Below are 22,506 nucleotides of genomic sequence, written 5' to 3'. Positions count from 1 at the left end.
ATGTGACATATATAAAAAATTAAAGGAGGATGAAATTGGAAAAAAATCTAATTGCATAAATTATTTCAAATAAAATAAATAACAATAAAAAAAATAGAAACTAAATCTAACAAATATAAAAAATCAAAAGAGGATAAAATTAAAAAATCAATTTCATAAATTATTTCATATAAAATACATAGTAATCAAAATAATATGGATAAAATTTGATAAATAAAAAATTTCAATTAAAAACATAATAAGAAAAGAACAGCAACAATCAACAAAATTAGGATCATAATTGGTATAAAAATCAAATTTTAAGATATGAAATTAAAAAAAAAACTTAAATTTTGTATGCATATGAGAAGAACAAAGAATTCAAGGTTTGTTGAGGTAATGATAAACTAGTTTAAAATATCATCAATTAGGGTTGATAGGATGTAGTAGAATATGAAAATAAGTTATATTAATTTTAATTTAGTATGTGTTGCATTTAATTCTAGATAAGTTGTCAAATTAGAGATTTTTATGAATTGTTAGAATCAACTAATAATATAATTAATTATGCTTGATGATTTCAAGTAATAGAATATGAATACAGTAAGATTATGACAAATTACACGTTGCATAGGATTAATGATAAATTGATGAATTTGATATTTTCTTTGAATTATTTTAATTTTCTATAAATATGAGTTTGATTTAATACAAATAATCATGAAATATCTATTAGATTTCATTTCATGAATTATATTTAATTTTGGTGAAGTTTGCTTTTATGTTAAATCTTAGGAATTTAATTGAATTTAATATGAATTTTATATGTAATTGACTAGAATCTGATTTGTTTCTTTTACAAAATATTTTACAATATATTTATGTTATATCATTATATTAACACTATTGTTCTTGATGTAAACAATGGTATCATATCAATTAAAATTTTATCATGATTTAAAATGAAATATTTGATTAAATGTTACAGTTTTAAATTGTGATAAAGTTTTAATTGATTTTACTGTTTAGAAATACAATATTTAATCAAATTTTGTATTTCTGAATCGCGATATTAATTAAATATCATAATTTAGAACCATGACATAAAAAAGTGTGCTATTTCATCTAAACGTTTTGCTTTTATGTTGATTCACCATTTCTTTTCATTTTTTTATGCTAGTTGCCTAATTTGTCCAAGAATAATATGTAAATATAAACTAAAAGTGGAAAAGGAAATGATGTCCTCTTCCTTTTCCTCCTCATCTTCTTCCATTATCTATTTCCCACCACCATCCCTCAGTTCCTAAAAAATAATGATCTCCTTATCCATAATTTCAACACTATATTTGAGCTAAAACAACTTCATGCCTGTTTTATCAAATCCAACACTCCTTTCTCTATCCTTTTTGTTTTTATAAGGATAGTCAACTTGAAGGTCCTTCTAGGTTGAATCGTTCCCCTATTTAGAACTCGATCTTTAAGGTCATCTCATGATTGATTGCCATATCTTGAGAGGTTTTCACTTCATTGAACACTATTATCATTCAAGTCTATACCACAATTATAGGTAATGTATTTGTCCAATATTCTCTTCCAATGAAAACCACTTCTTATACACTTACCACTAATAAGTATTGCCTGTTCTCCTAGGACAAAGAGTATAATATAGAATAATGCTATACCTTAAAGAATGAGATTAAACGGTTGATAATCAAGAGTTATGTCTAACAGTTTGTAAGGAGTGATACCTGCATTGACCTAGATGGAGAAAAGTCGAGCCAACCTAATCAAGTATTATTAGAGATCAATGTTATTGTAGGTGGAACCTCGACAAGAGGTGATAGTGGAAGTGGGAAAAATAATAATATAAGAAGTAAGTCTTTATTACTACCCGCCTTCCGAAAACATGACATGAAATTATTATGTTTACATTAGAAGACATGGAGGGAGCAACTTTCCCACATGAGGATGTTTTGATCATTTTAATAGTCTTGGTTATTCATTTATCTGTTGCACCCTCGTGAGGGCGCGACGTCGTGATAACCCTTCTCAGAGCAGGGGAATTGATTTTGAGGTTTTTGTTTTGTGAAAAAGGGAGTCACCATCTATTATTATGATCACTAAGAACACTAACAAGTTTTTAGAGATTTTAAAGCAAGGAAATGGTTGCATAAAAGGAAGGTTTTAGCACTACTAGTACGCCTTACCTAAGGTAAGTTGTTTGGTGTTTGGTTTGCCTTATAATTGCTATAGTGTTGGCATTCTTTAATCAATTTTTATAGGATGAGTTTGCTATAATGAATGGACTTGGATTCAAAGTTTAAAAGAAAGAATTCTTAGCTAATATGGATCATATCTTTAGATATGTTTATATAGTGTCAAGGAAAACCGATGCAAATCTCTTAAATCTGTGTTTGATTTGAAATAAATTTGCAACCTATGAATTAAGAGACAACTGAGATGAAAATATAAGGAGATTCAATGTGTTTAAAAGCTCATTTTTTCTTTTAGTATTTCAAGTGTTCGTGACTCATAAATTGCAAGGAAAAGAAACAAAAAAACTAAATTAGAAATATAAGGAAATTCAAGGTGTTTTAAAAGCCCATTTTTGCTTCAGTATTTCATACTTTCACGACCTATAAACCGTAAAATCAAAATTTAAAATGTCCCAAATTATAATTGAGACTTATTTCAAAGAAGTGCAATTAAATTGTTCATTTTTGCCTTAGTATTTCACACTTTCACGATTCATAAACCATGAAATCAAAATTTAAAATGTTTCCAATTATAATTGAGGATTCTTTCAAGGATGTGCAATTAAATTGTTCTAAATAATATTTTGGGTATAAATATGCCTTTATATTAAAAATAAACAAGTTGTATTAGTTTCAACAATATTTTGGACATTTACTTTTCATGGTACTCTTTGCCCTTATATTATTAAGAGATAATGACTTGTTATTTCTAGAAAAATATTTTGGATATTAATAGTAAATAATATCAAATTATTCCCAATAATATTTTGGATATTAACCTTTTTGGATTTCTTTATCCAAATATTAATGGTGAATAAAAATGAATTCCCCAAAAATAAAATTTTTATATTTTTAGAATATTGGCCAAATCCTTTGGAGTTTACAAACATATTGTAAAATCCAAAATATAAGAAAATAATTTTTTATTTAAAAAATCCATTCTAAAACATATTTTCTTTTAAACTTTGAATTTTTTTTTAAATATTCAAAAATATGTTAGGGTATTGATCGTATGCAACATATAATTTTTTTTTTTTTAATGTTTTGTTGAAACATAAACAACACAATTAAACCAAGTATCACAATTAAAGAAACAAGAAGTACGTATATATATTCCAAAATTTACAGGAAGCTTACAACGATTCAAATCAAACAATCAAGACCTGATATAACAACTTAAACTTGAAGCCTGAATATAAGTTTGCCCATTATTCTCAAAAGAAAAGCAAAAGCATAAGTCCTCATGCACAAAAAAAAAAAAACGTTGAACTAAAAGCCTTATAACAGAAACAAAAACCATGTCTCATGCCTATCTTTTTTTCCTAATTTTTGATGTTGCCATGCTAGTTTCATGTAAGAGAAAAGAAACCTGGGAAGTTTGCCTCTATACCCCGTATATTAATGACTGAACTAGATAAACAAAAGATGAAATGACCAATTAAACCACCTTGAAAGAATAGGAAAGGAAAAATGTGATCAACAGTGCTTGCCTAAAAAAACCAAACCCTATAAAGGAAATGCTGTCGTGCTTTTATATTCTCCTCTAAACGAAGTTATGTTTAGAAGAAAACTCTCCTATGCAACATTCTAGGACATTAAAACAGCCAAACAAGGAGTGTATGGATGATGAAGACCTATGAGGCTTATGGTCCCTTACAATGAGAGGTAAAAACAAAGAATACGCAAACCTTCTAGGCTTTGAACCATAGTAGAAAAAAAAAGGGATAAGTAACACAATTTTATTGTCAAAATAGAAAAGAAAATGCCCAAAACGAATGCCTTCTTCTTATTCCTTTTGTTTTCTTTCTTTTATTTTCTTCTCACCTTAATTTGTTTTCTTTCTTCTCTTTCTCTTTACTCCTCTACTCTGTTTTTCTTTTTCCTCTCTTTCTTTCCCCTTGCAGTGAAGATTTTCATAGTCAAAAGGATGAAAGAAAGAATCCTTCTGCATATGACTGGATGCTCACTTATATAAAAACTTCTACACATGCTATTCAAGGATATGTTAAACCATTCACATAACATGTAAGTGTTATATTTCCATCTCATTATGCCATATTCTTACTAAAATATTCATAACTTTTAATTTTCAGAAGCTCAACTGCATCAAAAGGAGAATGTAATTAAAAGATTACAAAAATAAGGGTAATGAGATAGAGAAATAAGAGAAAAGAATTTTGGTGAAACTGAGCGACAATTATCGAATAATGCTCCGCTTTAGACTGCACCGACATCTCTTTTCTGAGTGTGGCCATCTTTTTGTCCTTTCAATTTTAGTTTTTAAACTTATCAATCAATCCTTTTATTTATGTGATAGACTTGCATTTAAAATGAACATTTATCATAAATTAAAGATATCTTATATTATTAGATATGTTAGTATAAAACATGCTTTAGTTAAGGAGTTATTGATACTTCAAGTGCAAAATGATGATATAAAACCTTGATAAAAATGCACTTTTAAGTACTAATCACACCCCCCCAACCAGCTTATTACTAGTCCCTAGTAATCAAAGTGTTAGAATAGAAAAACAATTTACAAATTATTTGCAAATTTCACAAAGCAAGGTATTCATCATTTAACTTCCATTAGTCTATCCAGATAAACAAACTCTCATTAAATTTATATATCTGCTCAATACCACTTAACAAGATATTAATAAACCTTTCTTTTGTGCTCAATGTATCAACACATAATTATGGGGCTTTTCTTGGAAGAGAACAAAATTTTTGTTCTAATGTTTAAGATTAACTTTCTTGGGTTGAGATTTTTTTTTTAAAAAAATATATATACATGTAACTTAACACACAATATATCTTTAACCTATGGAACAAGCTTTTGGCCAATAACTCCTACGTTTGATTCCCTTAAGCTTTTCTCCTCAACCCATGTAACAAGCGTTGGGCCAATAGCTCCCAAGTCAGTTGACTTTAGGGTATTAGGTGTTAAAACACCCCTTCGGGCTTAATTGCTTAGGTTAGGGAGGCTACGAAATCAAACTTATCTACATTTTTATTATCATCATTTTTTTTTTCTTTTTTTCTTTTTTTTTTTTTTTTTTTTTTTTTTTTTTTTTTTTTTTTTTTTTTTTTTTTTCATGTTTTTTTTTTAATTATATACAATCCCTTTCCCTTAGTTGTTACCTTTAACAAAAGAACATAAATAATGTAATAATCCAATATGCAACCCACAATCATATGTTAAAGTGTGTGTGTGTAAATTAAGGTTTAAGAATATATGTTAAATAAGTATATGAGCAGAATTAAGTGGTAACAATATGAGAGTTTGTAAACCTGAATATTTCAGGAAGTATTATAATAGACCTTGTTAAGAATGGTTACTAAGATGCGTCTCAAGAGTCACTTTAACAAAAGAGCTCCTTTACTCTTCCATCCTAGTAACAACAATTATGCACATGCTTTATGATATGAAAAACAAATTATTATTTTTTTGTCAACTACTACCCTCTCCTCCAACCAAAACGAGACATTATCCTCAATGTTTTAATTTAGAAAGACAGAGTATAAAAGATATCACCTGAAATAGCAAGCATTGACAAACCTGAAACACAATTAAACAAATATAAGAAACAATAAAACATAATAATAATAAAAAAGACATAAAGATTCATAAATGAAGACTCAAATTCGATCTAAACTTTTTAAGGCTTTTTTAGATGACCAATTTATGTGATTCATGGAGGGATCAATTATAGGAATGAAAGATGGTAGTTGGTTAATCAATTGTTCAGCAGTAGCAGCAGAGATTATGATTTGTCATGCCGAAGATGTTAGAAATTCCTGTTCCACAGCATGATCAGGAAATGACAACAACTTATCATAATAACCATTAACATTTAATAGGCCTATGGGTTTATAATGAATATGCAGTTGGGCCGAGGAGGAAATATAAAAGATCTCTTCCAAAGTGCCTAGACCACCTGACAAAGCAATAAAGACATCAGCATGGTTAAACATTGCATTCATTCGAGTAGATATTGTGAAGACCTGTAGTTCCTCTCTAATTATTTTTCCAATGACATCCCCTTGTGATTAAACTTTGGAGACGACCCCCAAAACTTGACTACCTCCTAAAAATACAGCTATTGACACACCTCCCATTAACCCAAGACTGCCTCCCCCATACACTAAATGAATCTTTCTCTTAGGTAGCATCTGATCAAGATGATTTGCTGATTCTAAAAACTCATTTTCTTTCCCAGGACTAAATCTACCAAAATACAAATTTCTTATGTGAGGACCTGAGGAACTTGCCATTTCTATATTTGTTGAATGTATGGGTTGAGTAGAAATGAAAGGAAGGAAAAAAGGATTTTATAGATGAGAAATTAAAAAGGCAATCATGCCACCTATGTGTAGGCTAGTTGGAGTCTCATATAGTCTCTCTTTTTATTTATTTATTTATTTATTTTTGAAAAAACATGTATATGTACAGGTATTTGTGATTGTGACTCATATCTTCCCTTAGTTGTTCGTCCAAGAACGGCTTCAATGCCCTCTATAGGTCAGGGATAGGCTTCCCATCCAGTTTTCTTAAAAACTAGCAAACATGATCTTTTTTAGTCAGATTCCCAATACTATATCAAGCATCTTCTTTATGAAAATGGGGTCATAAATCATGAAATGCACAATGCACATCTCTACTATGATGAGACTTAAGAGTCAATAGAAGATTATCTAAAGACTCTCTGTATTTTGAAATAAATCCCATTTTTTAACAATTTTTACAGGTTTTGCAGAATAGATGTGAATCCTTGAACATGGTAGGCCAATAAAATACACTTTATAAGATTTTTACAATTGTTTTTTTTTTTTTCAGAAATGACTCTCACATGCTTCATAGTGATAAAATTTAATGACACTACCTTCCTCATTGTCAGAAACCTCTGTATTTTGAAATAAATCCCATTTTTTAACAATTTTTACAGGTTTTGCAGAATAGATGTGAATCCTTGAACATGGTAGGCCAATAAAATACACTTTATAAGATTTTTACAATTGTTTTTTTTTTTTTCAGAAATGACTCTCACATGCTTCATAGTGATAAAATTTAATGACACTACCTTCCTCATTGTCAGAAACGCAACTTTGAAATATTTGATTAGGATAATATTTGAATAAGTAAGGGTCATCCTAATAAAAGTTTTGCACGTCGCTCAAAAACTTTCTTTTGTCTTGGTTATTCAAATCAGTTGGCAAAAATCCTGAAGCAAGAAAATTTAAATTTTTAGCAAACCAAGGCACTGAACTAAGAGAAAGTAAAGATTCAGCAGGTAAGTAATCATTGATCGGTGTGATGTCGGATGTTAAATCTATTGCCAATTTTGAAAAATGATCCGCGAAAATATTTTCGGTGCTTTTTTCATCCCTAATTTCTTCCTGTTTAAAAGTCTCAAAGATTTCACAATCGTGATTAACTTTTCCTTGTTCGGTCATGATATGAGAAAATGAAAGTACTGGTGAGGAATCAGTCTTTTCCTTGTAATATTAAGATTCAACCCCTTCCTTATCATTAGAGACTGACTCATCATCTTTCTCACAAGGTTCAAAAATAGGTTTTTCAATAACCTTACCACTGCGAAGAGTGATGACTGATTTGACTTGATCCATCTTTGACTTCCAAAACTACTTGCATTTGTATTGTATTGCCTCTTGGAATTTTACTGTAGTTGAGATAGAAACTTACCATTTTCTTAAAAACTGAGAGCAGATGTGTATTTTGCAAGAGTATCTTTAAAATGTGTTATGCTTTGAGCAAGTTGGGTGTTGATTGTCTTTTGCTTTTCAATAAATGCATACAAAGTTTCCTCAAAATTTCTTCTAGGAGATGGAGCATAAAGAAGTGCATATCCATGAGAATTTTGAAAATTATGGTGTGCTTAAAACTATGGTTGTGAAGTTTATGCCATGTCTTGAACATATTTTAATTGACCACTCCTTTTCAATTCTAGTGCCTCGAATTTTTTAGCTAAAGATGCAAACTTGGCTTGATGGTCATGATCTTTCCTAAGATTATACATACCTTCATTAGATGTGTGAGGTTGGATTTTACTTGGAGTCTCATACGTGCCTGTAGTGTCCCAATTTTGAGCATTTTCAGCTAGCAAGTTTAGGTACTCCATTGCTTCATTATGGTTTATCTTCAAAAGTTCCATTGCATATTAATTCAACCACTTTCCTATCTTTAGGTGTTAAGCCTCCATAAAAATGTGAAACTAATCTCCATGTTTCAAAACCATGATGAGGGCAAGTATTAAGCAAGTTTCGATATCTATCCCAACATTGGTAAGATGTTTCTCCTGGTTTTTAAGTGAAAGTGATGATTTGTTTTTTAAAAAATTTTGTTCTATGAGATGGAAAAAATTTCTTTAAAAATTGTTGTTGCATTTCATCCCAAGTACGAATGGATCCTGGTCTCAAATTTTATAGTCATGTTTTAACTTTATCTTTTAATAAAAAAGAAAAAAGCTTTAATTTGATGGTGTTCATGCTACAATTTGAGTTATTATAGATGTTACAAATCTCTTCAAATTCCCTTAAATACAAGTATGAATTTTTTAAATCTAAGCCATGAAAAGAAGGTAAAAGTTCTAAATACGTCAATTTTTATAGTGATTCAAACAATCTCCTACTTCAATCTTTAATCTTCGTTCAAGTATTCATTATCAAACTTGATCTTTTAACAAACGAAACCTTTTTGATTATATAATATTTATTTTAGGTTCAATATTAAACCCAATCATTTCACAAACTTAAAATCAAACTTTTCATAATTTTTTTTTATGGGTTCAATATTAAACCCAATCCTTTTATAGGCTTAGTCGCAGATTCAAAACTAAACCTAATTCTTTTACAAGCTTATGATCAAACCCTGTACAATAATCTTTTATGGGTTCAAGATTAAACTCAATCATTTTGTATGCTAAGAATCAAACCTATCTCAATAATGTTTTTCAAAGAAAAGATTAAAATCTCTTTTTGGCCCATAACCAAATAATAATTGAAATGTCATTTATACTTTCACAAATAGTTTACCTCTCACGGGAGGATAATTATCTCTTACACAAAAGAATATTACAAAGATTAAGCTTAAATTTTTATAAAAATTTAATCCAACTCAAAAAGATGAATTAAGAATTTTCACGCAATTAAGATTCAAAGTTTTTCCAAGAGAATAATAGAATAATCAAAACTTTTTGGAATGAGAAAATTTAAAGCATCAAATAGAATTGTAAGCTTGTTAATTGTTATAAAGTGTATGAGAGGGTTTTCTTATAAAATCAAAAGAGTATTTATAGGGGAAATTTTACTCATTTAGTTGTAACTCACACAATTAAAATGATACATAAAAAAATTATTTATTTTTTTGTGTTCTTTCAATTTTGGAACATTTAGCCTCTGTATATTTTGAGAAAGATAATTGTTACAAGAACAAGGGAGATAATGTGATTAAACAATTTGGGATTGATACTTCTTTAAAATTATAAGTTTGTCATCTTATAAAAATAACATAGTAATTACAAGATGCTCTTGCATTTTACTAAAATATATGATTTCTAAGAATTTTTGTGACAACACCAAGACATATGATAAAAAATATATATTTAATTAGGCATTTTTCATTGTGAATTTATTTTGACAATGAAAGCATTTTTTGACGATGAATTTTCACAATAAAAATACTTTTGGATAAAATTTATTTTTATGATGTTAACTTAAATTCCATAAACTTTATTATATTAAATGATTTTAGGTATTTTCAAGTCTATATAGCATCTAAAGAGTCCAAATAGATTCAAATTAACATGTAGATTTCTCTACACTATTAAAAACTCTAACAAGCATTTTAAATACATTAATTTTTGTTATCATCAAAATTAATAAACCATAAGTGATTAAAGATTTAAGGGCTAACACAACAATGACTAGAAACTATTCGAAACAATTTGGTATTTACTATGATAGACAATGCATTGTTTGATACCAAAAAATTTTAGGCATGATTCTCTAGGCCCTCTTTCAATAAAATCATATTTTAATAAATAATTATAAATATTATTTTTAAAAATACTATATTATGCCATGCTTTTTAAATAAGATTTTAGCTTTATAATGACATTTGTGTTTTTTCTTTTAATAATTGTATATGAAACTAATAAGTATAAGTTTTCAAATGAACTAAAGATGAATATTCAATGACAATTTTTTTATGTTTGTATATTTTTTTATTTAATTAATTATTTTTTATATTTTTTAACATAGTTACATAAAAATAATCAAAACATTAATTTTTTTTCTTTGTTTAAAATAACTTCACAAAATATAAGTTTTTACTTGTAAAAAGATGTTTCTGATATAAAAAAACATGTTCACTTTAAAATTAAATGAAACAAATGAATAACAAAAAGGGAGTTTTATGTTTTTTATAAATCATTTGAGTTTTTACATATATTTATTGTAATTGTTTTAAGTTTTTGTTTAAATAGCCATATTGTTAATAAAACAAATTCTCATCAGCCTTAAGCTTCGAGTGATGTTAGTAAAGAGTTTTATTGAAACCAATAAAGGTACATCTAACATATAATTCAACTATTGTATTATCATAAACTCTTAAAAAAAATTAAATATTTTTAATAATGATTGATGTAGTATAGATACAATTTCATTGTAGTTTTTATAGTTTTACTTCTAAGGGAAAAAAAACTCAATATACACTTCAAATTAAAGCTCACAATACAAATTCTTATTTTTTAAAATGAAAATAATAAAAAATAAATATATTTTAAAGGAATCTTGATTTAAAGTTTTTTTATTTAATTATTTTTCTATTTCTTCAAAAAGCTTCATCAATGTTTCATTAATCATGTATTTTTTATATTTACACTAGACATAAAAGACCCATTTCACTTTATAAGTTTACATGCCATATATAATATAGTTAGTAAATAAAGAGTTTCACGAGTCAAAAGAAAACTTTTATCATAAGGCTATTTGCACTATTTATGGAATGCTATTATTTTATAAAGATATGTGTTATACACTAAATTGACCAGAGAGTTTCTAAGTTTGGATCATAAAAAAACATGTCAATTATAATTGCAGACCAAACTTGATAAAATCTAAACTTAATTGTGGGTGATAAAAAAAATATAAAGTCTTCAAAGTATAATATCCTTGAAACAATGAAGGTAATAGGATGAGTGAGTAGTTACTAAAAGTTATCTTAAATTGCTTGAATAGCATGAATGAATAATTATTGATGAGATACATCATCAATACATAACAACTCAAGAAAACAACAACAAAAATTGATTTGTAATTCAACAAGTTCATAGGATCTTTAAAACTTGTTTATCAAATAAGCATGTAATTGTCGGCTAATAACAGTGGGCTTGTAACAACAAGCTTGTTGTTGTCATTGTAATTCAGTAAACTTGTAATTTTCATTAGTAAAAGAACCAAAAAATATAAAAACATGTTCTCACATATTAAGAATAACTCCATAATTAATTCAAAGTCCTCTTAGTTGAGACATGCAAAGAAAAAATTGAAATAATAGGTGACCTCAATTATACATCAATAAGAGTATAATATTTGTTCTTTGAAACTATGACACCAAAAAGATCAAAATTACAAGAAAATTTAGAAGAAAGAGAAAACAAATGGTGGATGTCCCTATTGAAAAATATAATAGAGAATTAATCCTTATAGAAGTAGCAATACAAAATGAAGAAAAAAAATGCAGGTTTATAAGTGTAGAAGAAATATATACACTTTTTAAACGAAAGGTGGAAGAAGCCAATAAAATACTTTAAGAGAGATACATGTTTTTTATGAAGAAATTGAGGGTGAGATTTGTGACATTTTAAAAAAGCCTTTGCTAAACAAAAAGCCTAGAATGAAGAGAAAAGTCTCTCCCAACAAATAGACTAATAAAAGAATGAAACTTTAAAGCATTTCACACTACTATTAAGAAGTTACTAACTTATTTGATAGCTCAAACTTTGAAAAGGAGAGCTTTAAAATATGAAGGTGTTAAAGTTTTTAAGTTGCTCATTAATTCTTAATTTGAAAAACAATTTAGTCATTAATACATTGTTTAGGAGGAAAATAAGTATTATACACTGAAATCAATCAAAAAATCTAGACTAAGAAAAACATCACGGACTTAAACGTGGATGGTGAAAGAAAGGTATAAAGAGTTCATATGGTTTAAAATCCTTAAAATAATGAATAAAATAGGGTAAATGGGTAGTCATTATAAATTATTTTAAATAAAATAATTAATTAATTATCAGAAATTATCTTGAATAAAATAATAGGTAGTTACTGAAAATTATATTAAATTTTTATGTTTAAAGAATAATACAAGTAACATCATTAATACACAAAACTCAATAAAACAACATCAAGAATTGCTTTGCAATTCAACCAAAGTTTGCATAATCTTCAAAATATTTATATCAAGTAGGTCAATAACAATAGACTTGTGATAATATTGTAATTATAGACTTAAAATTTTTATTATAATTGGATAAGCTTATAATTTTCATTACAAAAATACCCCAAAAAATATTCTCTTAGGTCAAGGTTAATTTGAAGCCCTCTTAATTATGTATCTTGAATAAAATAATAGATAATTACTAAAAATTATATTTAACTTTTCTGTTTAAAGAATGATACAAGTAACATCATTAATATATAAAACTCAATAAAACAACATTAAGAATTGCTTTGCAATTTAACCAAAGTTTGTAAAATCTTCAAAATATTTATGTCAAGTAGGTCAATAACAATAAGCTTGTGATAATATTGTAATTACTAACTTAAAATATTTATTATTATCAGATAAGCTTATAATTTTCATTATAAAAATACTTCAAAAAATATTCTCTGAAATCAAGATTAATTTGAAGCCATCTTAGTTGAGGAATGCACAACAGAGCCCAAAACAATTTGGATATTGATAGATATGCATCCAACATTACATATTCTGAGCTCATGGTTTAGGACCTAATCACAATCATAAACTTCCTGTATCGAAAGGTAATTCAGCGTTTTTGGGTAACATGTCCGTATTCTGGGTTGTTCTGTCACAATACCATTTTCCTTGTCAAAAACTGTGGACAGACAACAGACGCAGGACACAGATCTACTACAGCTATTCCTGGAAAAAGGGACATAAGATACAGCAGGAACATGCTTAAATAACTTGTTTATGATTGTTTGCAAAATCTCGACTGAAATGCATTGGACATATTAATAGCCCATTGATTGTGTTTATAGTAATAACAGCAACAGTTGAACCAGTTGTGTAACCAACAAAATTTTCTGGACTTGCAGTCCACAAAGGGCAACCCCAACTTGACTAAAAAGTATACAAATAACTAAAGCCAGACATTTTGCTCCGGATAACTTGATCAGCAGACAATTATGACTTCACCACGTCGTACAAGGCTAGAATTGTAGACGTCATTCCTCACTTCCTACTCTTCTTGGCAGCATTCCGATTAGCCTCTCTATAAGCTGCTCTTTTCTCCTCCCTGCAGTATGCTAAAGATATTAGTTTCCAATTACAGAAAAAATGTTTCACGTTAAAAAAATCATGACTCATCCACATTATTCATTTCAGAGTTGAATACATTGAATCTTTATTCAGTAAAGCTGACCACATTTCTGACAGACATATTTGCAGCTTTCAAGTGGATGAAAAGCTAGTTAAGAATAAAGAGGGACATATTACCTGGATTTTGAAATTTCCTCTCTAGATGGAATTTTTCGTTTCATTCCCCGTTTAGCACTGGATGGATTCTCTGGAGTCCCATCATTAGGAAAGCCATTTGTTAAGCTCTTACCCTTTTCTGTGGAAGTTCTCTTTTCCTTGTCACTCTCATTCAGTCCAGAGGCTTGCTCCACAGATTCTGACGGTTCCGTCCCAGCAGTGGGTATTGAGTTACTCAATTTCTTCAACTGCAAAAAGCAGAGTGGTAATGTGAAAGTTTTCTAAAACTATAGTAGCACCTATGATCACAAGATTGTAGGTAGGGTAGAGGATCCATAAACCAGAAAACCTATAACAAATAAAAACATTGTGCCTGAGACTATTTGATCTATAATTCAAAATATGAACAAAAACAAGCACCCCCCCCCCCAAAAAAAAAAAAAAAAAACCCATATCAATCTTTGGTGAACCTGCACCAGGTCTGGGCCGAGGCAGCATTTCCAATCAACAGAATCTATTTTAGGACAGTTACGAGGATACACTATAACAATATAATGTGAAAAAAATTCCCGCATGAAATCAAAATAAGTATTTCTCAATTAAGCATTCTATTACTCAATATAATTGCCACAGCATCAATTCACCAATTAATCTTTTTATTTGAAAAAAATCAGCTGCCTAAGAAGTTTACTATAAGTAGAATAAATATGATCATGGTTGAGGAGTACCAGGGGTGGGCATCATCATGCTCCCACCCTGTCCCAATATCCTATTGGGGAATCAATTTCATTTGGAAAAAATATGTAAGGAATCTTTACAAACCCTGATAAAAATCTTGAACAAGACACTAGTGGCCTGGTTCATTACAGGTATATGTACTCAATATTAATGAGCTTGTTCAAAATGCCAAGGCAGCCCTTGGTGTTCTGCATCATTAGCAATCCCACCTAAACAGCTATTGACGCCATGATCGCATGCCCTTCATGGAATGCAGTAACATAAAGATGATATCTGGAAAGTGCAACCTAGATGTTTCAGCCTTAGATTTTTTGGTGACTTCTAGGAAAGAAGAGGTTCAATCCTCTTGAGAAAATTAGCTGCCTAGAAGTTAGAACAGCTAGTATATCAACTTATCAAGCAAATACTTTAGTGGATGTACAAGTATATAAGCTTCTGAGATACATGAATGAAGGAAAAACATAAAATATATCCAATTGCTTTTGCAAGAAAAAGAAAAGAGTTCAAGAAAATAAAGTCAGTGAAGCTTCTGTGCATTTTCAAAATCAAACATCAATATTTCCCAGTTCAAGATATACCTTTGCAACAAAAAATCCATCCATGTTATGAACATGAGGGTAGAAACGTCTTGTCTTTTCCAAGGATGGGTGAAAACGGTGCTGCCTAAAGCGGACAAACCTATGAAGATGAGAAGCAATGTTGTTACCCATGGGAGAAAAGTTCACGAGTGATAGTCCGTGTGAAAACAACAGCATTACCCTGGACGCCCGAAGTCAAGTCCACATGGCACGAGTTTAACATTTCTCTTCTTGAGTGCATAGTCAACAACTGCTTCATTCTGAAAGAGAAAATGAAGAGTGGCAAAAGGAAAGCATGGCAAACAGTAAAAGTAACATGGATTCACACTGTTTAAGCTCATGAACAAACCTCAGCAACCATTATGGAACATGTGGAGTAAACAATGTATCCGCCAGATTTTGAACTTGCATCAACCATGTCAATCGCAGCAAGTACCAATTGCTAAAGAAAAAGGATAAAAATGTTTCAGAAAATGAATTTGATTGAAGAACAAATAACAGCATAAGAATGACACTTTTATGTGAACCAGTTTACAAAATATTGCAAGCTTCAATGCTGTGGTTGATTCCACAACTTTTGGAGAAAAAAGAGTGTTAACTTGTCTTTCAACCCCAACCATTTGATGTTGCATAATCCCAATTCTAATTGTAGAAATAAGGGGATAGGATGAGAGCGCAACCACCTCTATTTCCCTGTAACCTTATTGGTTAAAACTTTGAAGACCCAGTTATTCCTAAATACATCATAAAGGCCGAACTGGACATACCTTCTGTAAATGGGCACATTGCTCTATGTCTTCAGAGCTTTTAGAAATTTTAACAGACTCGTCTTTAGATATAACCTAAAAAAAATAAGTATAACCATGCAGTTTCATTTGTAAAGCAAACCAAGAAACGAAGCCAATATTTGGGTGAATTCTGCAAGTTGCTTACCCCAGTCCCACTGCAAGGGGCATCTAACAACACTCTGTCTACAGTGTTGAGACCTAAAGTCTTGGGAAGCTGTGATTGAAAAACAAAAAATAAAAGAAAGGCATAAAACATGTAACCAAACCAAAAAAGAATACTTAGAAGTTCGATTCTATTTATTAAAATAAAATATATGTTTAGCATTTCACATGTCTATTGCCATATGAAACGTAGCATCAATTTACAAGGCAACTCCCTTCAACCAGAATTACAGATGGAAAAACCACCCAGCTATCAACAAGAAAAAAGGTCCAATTGTTAAGAACTCCAACAAGACACTAACCTCCCTTCCATCATAGTTACAAACTATGGTGTTTGTCACCCCCATGCGATGCAAATTTGCAGTGAGAGACCTAAGTCTTTGGGCCTTTATCTCATTTGCATAAATTATTCCTGGTGACATTTAAAAATGGAGACAATTCAAATCATAGAAGAGCAAATGGTACATTATGTGGTAATGTTGTCTGATAATAACATTCTGCAATCATTTTATTTGAACAATGTTTAAGAGAGAAAAAAGGATTAAACCAACACATGAAAGGCCTAGTCCATAGCATAACAATTATGCTGGCTTAACAGATGATATCTTAAATAGAAACATAGAATTTCTATTGACATGGAAACCAAGCAACCAACTACCCGTTGCATCTCTCTGATGCAAATTATGAAAAGAAAGCAATAAAATTACATCAAAACTCAAAGGTTTACTTCATTGAGTACAATAGTTGTGGAGTGAATCATGTAGTTGCAGGACTCTTCAATTGACAATTTTTTTTTCCTTGGAATGTTGCATAAAATAAAAGAAGATAAAGAATCAAACAAAATTTCCACTTACCACTATTTTTCATCAAGGCAGCGATGTATGTTGTTTTACCACCAGGTGCAGCCCTGTGACATGCATAAATAGTTTATCAAACAAAGATAACTTATCCTAATCTTACCACCAGGTTATGTTGGAGCATGGATATACTGTTACCAAGTGAAAAGCACAATAATATCTCTCTTATTTTTGTTCTGGATTCTTTTACTTTTTGGGGGAGGGAGGGGGGTATTTATGAACTATATTTCTTTGTTGATAATGGCCTGATTGAGATAACTCGCTGTCTAATAATTAAGCAAACTGACAAGTCTCAGTAATGTCATTGTGATATGATGACCACTTAGTTAACATAACACTACAAGAAAGTTATATGATGATACTTTCATGATTAATATCAGCTCATCATTAGTATGAGTGACTAATGAAATATTCTTAAACCATAAACTCGCAGAAGATCAAGGCATCACATAGTGACAGGAAAGCTAGCACATAATTATATTATACATAGGAAAAGAACCAGCAGTACTTACGCCATATCAACAATCCGTTCCTTTTCTTGAGGTGCAAGGGCCATCACAGGCATGAACGAGCTTGCACTTTGGAGCTGAACAGAGTGCTGAAGACTAAATACACCATAGAAATTTTACATAGTCGTACAACATGATGAACTAGGAAAAAGCTTACCATATAGTGACCAGCCATATATTCAGGAGTGGCACCAATTGGTACTTGCGAATCATACACAACTAGTCCAACCTACAAGAAAATTTCAGAGGTCTTTGGATATTTGCATTAACAAAGAATACATGATGAAATAGACAGAGAAAACAGTGATACCTTAGACCACTTGCTTAAAGGATCAAGGTTTACTCCTCTGTTTAAAAGCACATTGGCTAAATCCCGTCTTCGTGTCTAAGCACACAAACCAAAATAATGAGCGAAAAATTAGAGAACATAGCATAAGATCAAAGAGTCTTAATTTAATTTTACCTTTAAGGTGTTGGTTCGTAGACATGTGGGTCTTGGCTTTTCAAAAGCTTCAATAAGCTCCATAAGTTCATTAACAGGAAACATCTGTAAGTTAAAATGCATGTTATTTATAACACAACCCACAGTATTTCAATTAAAACAAAAAATTTAACACAGAAGATAGCTGTAGTGGATGATATAACAAATTAAAGATTGATGAATCACCTCCACTAGAGCTCCAATCAGGAATTCATTATAGCCATAGTATTTACATAAATCAATCTTAAGCTGGTGAACGTAATCCTTCCTTGAAGCACCCTCTTGCTTCAAGTCTTTTAAATTCGAAAGCACTCGAACAACTAAACAAACTCAAAGCTTCAAAATTAATTACACAAAAATGAACCAAATTAACTCTTAAAAAAGTTAAACCTCGAAGAAAATACTATATACTCACTCTCATTAATCCTCCTTTGGATACTTTGAATATCAGGGGGGCGGAGGGCTTCCTCTTCAAGTTCCTACATTATAAAGCAAATCTTTTTTTAAAAAAGAAAAGTTGCAAAAACAGAAACACGTTCAAATTTTTTTATAATAGAGAAAATAAAGCGCAAACAAAGACTGCACACCTTCTGAGTAGGTAATCTAAACTCATCAGATTCTTCAGCAATATTTAGCTTCATTTCCTCCTCGGCTTCTTTTTGTTCCCTTGCCCTTTGCTCGTCGATAGCTCTTGACTTCTTCTCAATATCCTCTTCATCAGAATCTTCCTCTGAATCGGAACCGGAATCAGAACCTGAACCTTTCTCTACAAAAGCACAAACAAACCAATATCATATATCAGTGAAGAACTAAACCATAACATAAAACAACAAAAACACAAAAACCCACCTTCATCATCACTTCCTCCTTGTAGAAAATCATCAGCAAGGGGGTCATCATCACCATCAGAAAGAACATCAGACCCAGAAGCAGATTCTTCTTGCTCGTCATCTTCACTAAACTCTAACCGATGTTCTAATTCTTCATCTGGGTTATCTGTATCAGAATCACCCAACACGTCATCCTTCTTCGGGCGGCGTTTTTCAGTAAGAAGATCGTTCTTTTGCTTCTTTTTGGGTGGTGGTCTTTGTGTTTCTGAGCCCTTTTTCTTGTTAATCTTAGCAGCAGGTGCCATTACAGCTGAGAAAGCAAAGGAAAAAAAAGGTTTTTTATATCTGGACACTTGAAGAAAAACAACTGAAACAGATTCTACCAAAAAGAAGACTGAAAGAAATCGACTAACTGAGTACGTTAGATAGAGAAGCTAAAAGGGTTTTGCTCGTCTCTTTCTTCTTCTTCTTCTTCTTGAGTCGGCTGGCTAGGGTTTAGGGTTTATTTGAGAGAAAGAAATACGGTACGCCGGGGCCCAGCAGTGGTGGGTTTTGTCTTTTTTCCCCTCTTCTTAACTTAGAGTAAATTGTGAATTAGGCCCTATAATTTTGTAATATGAATTACACAATCCCTATGGTCTTGAGAATAATTAATTAATCCCTTTTATCCATTTTGTGTTCTCTTTTCATTATTTTTGTTTGTTTCCAAAAATAGAAAAATAAAAAGATAAGTAAGTAATTTGTAAGGATTAATGAGTAAGAAAAATATTATTTTAAATAAAATAATGCTAAATGAAACTTAATCAACAGTGATTAAAAAATTTATTAATTAGTTCTTCAACTAAAAGAACTATTTGTAAAATTAAAAGGACTGATTTATAATTTACTCTACACTTTATTATTACATCAATAAAAATTTGTGGGCTTCATGTTTATTACTTGGGCTTAGGTTTTCTTCAATGCTGACAAAGGCCTTGAGCCTAGGCCAAGCCCAAAAGCATATCATGTAAGAATTTTTTTATATTTGAAAAAAAAAAAATCATATTTGAACACAAAGTCTGTGCCTTTATGTATTCATATTTTCGTTTTAAAAAATTGATTTTGAAATCCAAAACTAATTTGTATTAAAATATTTATAAAAAACACGAAAATTCCTAGAAAAAACCCATAAAAGATAAAAACAAAACTAGAAAAATCTCATTTTTTATAAGAATACTAATATGTCAAATATAAAAAATGAAAAACATTATGTCCATAAATTCTTGTAAATAGAAATATTTCTATAAAAAAATAAATTTTCAGAACATGCAATTTTTAGATTTTTTTCATTAATTACAGATGTATTTTTTGAATTCTTTATATGTATTTTTTTTTTTCATTTTTTGGGATCTTCCAAGTTTTTATGTTTCCAGTTTTTTTTCATTTTTTTCTTGTTTGTATCAAATTTGTATTTTCCTGGTTTGTTGATTTTTGTTTGCTTTTGAAAATCAAGGGTATTTTTGTTTCAAAAATTAAAAAAAAAAGGTATAGGGGACAAAATACAAGGACATATGAGAAAATAATTCATAAAATTATTAAAAAAAACATAAAAAAATCAATGATCGATTGTTGCATGCGAGGTGATTTGTTATGGATTAGTATAATGAAGTGACTTTTTTTTGTCATTTTCCGAACAAAACAATTGCCTAGCTTATAGAATAAAAACATCATTTTTAGAAGAGTTAAAGGTCATTTGCAAATTAAAAGGAGATAATTTAGTCAACTTACGTTTTCTTTGCAGATTAAAATCATATTTTTGCCCTTGCAAACGAAAAAATTTGGATAGTTGTACAAGAGATTTTTTTGTCATTTTCATTTAATTTGTAAAATGACATCAATACCTTTAAGAATTTTAAAATATTGACCTTGACAAAAGGAGTATTTTAATCTTTCTATATTTAAATGACAAAGTTTATCTTAAAATTAAAAAAATCTAAGGCTATTTTGAGAATGTGTTTATGAGTATGTTTGGAAATACAATTTAAATTGTGTTCTCAAAAAAATTGATTTTTTTACTTAAAATGCATTTTTTATATATTTTTTCATATTATTTTGATGTGTTGATGTCAAAAATAATTTTTAAAAATAATTTTTTTATTTTAATGTACTTTTAAATTAAAAACACTTTAAACCGCCACACCGCTATCACAATTCCAAACAGACCCGTGTTTTTGCAATATTTATTTTTTGTAATATCAAGATGTTATTAGAGGTTGTTTAGTAATTGTAATTATTAAAAAATAAGAAAACTAATTCATGTATAAAACACATTAGAACATGATAGTCCTATGCCATTCTAAAAGCTCGTAAGAGTCTTAATTTTAATAGCCAAAAACTATTAATTATTGTGTCATCCAATGTGTACTATAACTACTTATTGAAAAACATATACAACTTTAATTATCCATTGATTATACATGAAGACAAGGGAAAAAAAAGGGTCATTTGTAAAGGTAATTATGAAAAAAACTATCAGATATCTTTTATATTCTGACTTATATAACCACAGTGTTTACATCTGATACGAAAACCAGTTTACTACGTTTATTACAAGAGATATAATTTATATGGGATTCAAATACATGATAAGACACCCTCCTTTATGTAGATCATCCTATTCACATAGGATGACTCTTATGTTTTTCATTCTCTCATAAATCAGTAATGAGATCCAACACAAAGAGTTTGTCCCGTAGCAAACAAAAATGATCAGCTATGTGTCCCTTGGTAAAAACATCGACAGGTTGCAAAGAAGTGGGGACATGTTGTAAAATTATGTCTTAATTGACCACTTTCTCATGGACAAAATGATAATTGACTTTGATGTGTTTAGATCATGTATGAAAAATTGGATTAGAGGCAAGGGTTAAAACATTGATATTGTCACACCAAACAACAGAGGCAAACTAAAAGGAAATTTTCAGCTCACATAAAAGCATACGTAGCCAATACACTTCAACTGTAACAAGAGTTAAGCAACGATATTCTACCTCAGTACTAGACCTTGAAACCACAAGTTGTTTCTTAGCCAACCATAAAATAAGATTGGAACCTATATAAACACCATAACCACACGTTGATCATCTATCATCGGGATCACTAGCCCAATCAGAATCGCAGTAGACATTAATTATAACTCTCAGGTAAATTCCTATATTTTGATTTTTGAAAAAAAAAGGAATTTTTAGGCCAAATGGTTTTAAAACAAACAAGGAAGGACTTAAATGAAAAGAGGGGGAACTTGTAAATATATAAATAAGTGGGGAGGGGAATTTATGGGAGATGTGGCCGGCCATGTTTGGGCTTGAGAGGGAGAAGAATTGAGTGAAAATTATCAAAGTTCATCCAAATAAAGTCACAAAAATAAAAAAGAAAGGAGATATAACTAGTGATTAAAGTTTATTAGGAAGGGTTTGAACAAGAAAATCTCAAAAGGGGAATAAAAGATTTTTTTTTAAGAGGGGAGGCATTGAGAGGAAAATAAGAGGTGAAGGAGGAAAGAAATTTGTGTGGTGGTTTCAAGCTTTCCATTTCCTATTTCTTTGAA

At 29.8% G+C, this 22,506-nt stretch overlaps 1 protein-coding gene across 2 annotated transcripts; it reads right to left on the bottom strand.

The window, feature by feature from the left end:
- Positions 1-13,444: 13,444 nt before the first annotated feature.
- Positions 13,445-19,468, bottom strand: LOC105135597 (probable 28S rRNA (cytosine(4447)-C(5))-methyltransferase). Of its 2 annotated transcripts, none has more exons than XM_011040544.1 (18): positions 19,334-19,468; positions 18,940-19,230; positions 18,678-18,856; positions 18,506-18,569; positions 18,277-18,410; positions 18,073-18,156; positions 17,920-17,994; positions 17,767-17,838; positions 17,613-17,686; positions 17,098-17,150; positions 16,546-16,655; positions 16,227-16,295; positions 16,061-16,135; positions 15,643-15,735; positions 15,474-15,553; positions 15,294-15,393; positions 13,999-14,225; positions 13,445-13,798 (listed from the first exon to the last, which is right to left on the bottom strand). In XM_011040544.1, exons 2-18 carry the CDS (start codon positions 19,223-19,225, stop codon positions 13,735-13,737), a joined length of 1,839 nt encoding a protein of 612 aa, XP_011038846.1. In that variant the 5' UTR covers positions 19,226-19,230; positions 19,334-19,468; the 3' UTR covers positions 13,445-13,734. The 2 variants fall into 2 exon arrangements, with proteins under 2 accessions (XP_011038846.1, XP_011038847.1); XM_011040545.1 differs by having other exon boundaries at positions 19,341-19,468.
- Positions 19,469-22,506: the final 3,038 nt, after the last annotated feature.

Source organism: Populus euphratica, unplaced genomic scaffold, assembly GCF_000495115.2.
Source record: "Populus euphratica unplaced genomic scaffold, PopEup_1.0 scaffold47.1, whole genome shotgun sequence".
NCBI classification, from domain to species: Eukaryota; Viridiplantae; Streptophyta; class Magnoliopsida; order Malpighiales; family Salicaceae; genus Populus; species Populus euphratica.
Note: the sequence above shows the minus strand (reverse complement) of the source record. Positions and strands in the feature narration are given on the sequence as shown.